At 36.6% G+C, this 2,629-nt stretch overlaps 1 protein-coding gene across 1 annotated transcript in view; it reads right to left on the reverse strand.

Annotated features, from left to right (window-relative positions):
- The window catches only part of LOC101854822, a 62,205-nt gene extending 62,153 nt beyond the window's left edge, over positions 1-52 (reverse strand). Inside the window, exon 1 of the mRNA XM_035972111.1 lies at positions 23-52. Coding sequence (XP_035828004.1) covers positions 23-52 — 30 coding nt within the window. The remainder of the gene's footprint in view (positions 1-22) is intronic.
- Between the last annotated feature and the right edge of the window lie 2,577 nt (positions 53-2,629).

Genomic DNA, 2,629 nt, shown 5'->3' on the forward strand with positions numbered 1-2,629 from the left:
TGACCCCCCCCCCCAAAGTGACCTGAATTATGTCTATGGGGTCAGAAGCCATTTGCAATTATTACAAGTCTCCCTTAGCACTAAACCCTCGCTGAGTGGCGCACTGGTGAGGTTTATTAGTCCTTGACCTCACAAGCTGATCTAGTGCTAGTATGTATGCCCGATGTATGAATATGAAGTACATTGGACCATATGTTACAGACGTTATAGCTCCAATTTCCTTTAAAAGTAATGGGTAAATTCTTTAAATAAAAAAGCAATAATTCAATCAACAATTGAATCAATCAATTAATCAACTAACCAATCAATCAACCAATCAGCCAACTACTCAACCAACTAAGCAAACTAGTAAAGAGCCAACAAACCAACCAACCAACCATCCATCCATTCATCCATTAACAAACAAACCGTTAAACAACCAACCAACCAACCAACCAACCACCCAAACAACTACCCACATAACCAACCAACCAATCAAATGAACAAACAACCAGCCACTCAACCAAACAACCAAACAATTAATCAGCCAACATCAATCCATCCATCAACTAATCAACCACCAATAAATCGATTAATCAGATAACCAATTAGTCAATTAATCAATGAATCAATCAATCAAATAAGAAGAACTACAGTCAGTTCAGCCAAAAATAGAATAAATGTCGACCAGGCAACAGACATAATAATTCAAATCTCAAATCACGCAGGATCCTTTGAACCAAGTTGTCATAACCTTTCCAGACTGCGTGGGAGAAATATCCAAGCCAGATGACGCTGATATTTGATAAAGTAAATAGTAAGTCTTCCTCTCGTTGAAACCAAATTCATGTCTTCATCGTAAAACGGCAACCAGTTCGCCTCAGACACCACCGACCTTGTACGTCTGTGGATCAATGCCAGACTCTGGGAAATTCCGAAATTGTCCAAAATCAATATGGATAACGAGAGTCAACTTCATCAAAGAAACACTATTTGGTGAAACAAAATCTCCACCATAGCTATGCTTTTCAATGGAACTTTGCAAAAAGGTTTTTAATCTTTTTTTTTTTTTTTGGTACTTCAGCTTCTTTTTACTTTTTTCTTTCAAAGGAAGTGACAGCAACTGCTAACGTCTCTCTAAAAAGAAATCCCAGCTTTCAAATAGTCATTTAATCAATCTTTGCGCTTTCTATTTTCTTCTTGCACTTTTTAAAGCGTCTAATGTTTACACGCACTGGCGTCGTCTTTTCGATTACCCAAGCTTCAACTTTGTACAGAGTTTGAGAGGTCTAAAATGAATTGTAATTATTTGCCTACCTTAAAAAAGAAAGAAAAAGTCCCCTTGAAATAATACAGAGCAAACAAATAAAAACAAAAAGTAAAAACCAAAAAGAATACAAACCCACAAAAAAATAAAGCAATCCTAATGTAAAGTTTTTAAAAAAGCAGAAAGAAAAACTTGCTTACAAATAAATTAGAACCTAAAATGTAGAAACAAATTTTAAATTAAAAAAGTTATAGAAATGCGAAGTAAGAAAAAAAAATCCAACCTCAAAGTGAAGTACTTGCTCTCAAGCACCCTGAGACTCCAAGCAAATCATCCATCATCTCTGTGGTATAGTTCAATACTCGTATAATTTGAGAAGGTTATATTTGTCCGTGGTGCCCTTATAATTGTTTTCCTCCCACTACTTAGATCCAGCTCAGGCTACCCGCCACAAAACTCCTTGATGGTAGCTGATGGCTACTGAACTCGAAATAGAAATGAAGAGAAACCGTGCCATTCCAGTTTCAGTTAGATTTGCAAGCTGGATAGAATACAATACGTTTGGTTTATTAGCAAAGAGGAACACATCAACTTATGTTTTGTGATGAGTGGAAGAGGTAAGAGGGGAGGGACAGAAAAATATTTTTGGCACCCCCCCCCCTATATCAGAGGGATAGAAATGATGAAGTGAGAAATTATATATAATATTATTCGCATTTAACAACCATCCGCTGTAGGCAAACATTTTTACAAAATGTTTATGATTGAGATTCTAACATAAACGTGATAAAAGTTCGCTTTCCTTTCTGTTAAATAAATATACATAACCGTATTGAAACCTAGTGAAAAACTACAGAAGTTTGAGTACGAAATAAAAAAGGCAGAAAGAAAGAAAGAAAGAAGAAAGAAAGAAAGAAAGAAAGGGGGTAGCAGCGAGAGAGTGTATAAAAGAAAGAGTAAGAAACAGAGAGTGAGACAAAGATGGATAGGTAGATAGATAGATGGGAGATGGGGGGGGGGAGAGAGAGAGAGAGAGAGAGAGAGAGAGAGAGAGAGAGAGAACGAGAGACCTAGAGACCGAGAGACAGAGAGACAAAAAGACAGAGATAGAGAGAGAGAATTAATGCGGTTTGGGATTTTCTTTCTTTCGGTTTTTTCTTTTTTTTTCTTTTAGCTTTGTTTGCCTGTTCATTGTTATTGGGTGTGGTGGAAAGGGAGGAAAGAAATAAAAGAAAGCTTGATAAAATTTTCAGTGAAGATAGAAAGAAAGGGTTGGGGTTTTGATTGAGTAGACGTTTTACGGCACTATCGACACAATTTTGGTCATTTAAGCGCCAACAGGTTTCACTGCAACAAAATCAGACGTGTTTTTAGTAAAAGTCT

Source organism: Aplysia californica, unplaced genomic scaffold (genome assembly GCF_000002075.1).
Source record: "Aplysia californica isolate F4 #8 unplaced genomic scaffold, AplCal3.0 scaffold00581, whole genome shotgun sequence".
In the NCBI taxonomy this organism is placed as follows: Eukaryota; Metazoa; Mollusca; class Gastropoda; order Aplysiida; family Aplysiidae; genus Aplysia; species Aplysia californica.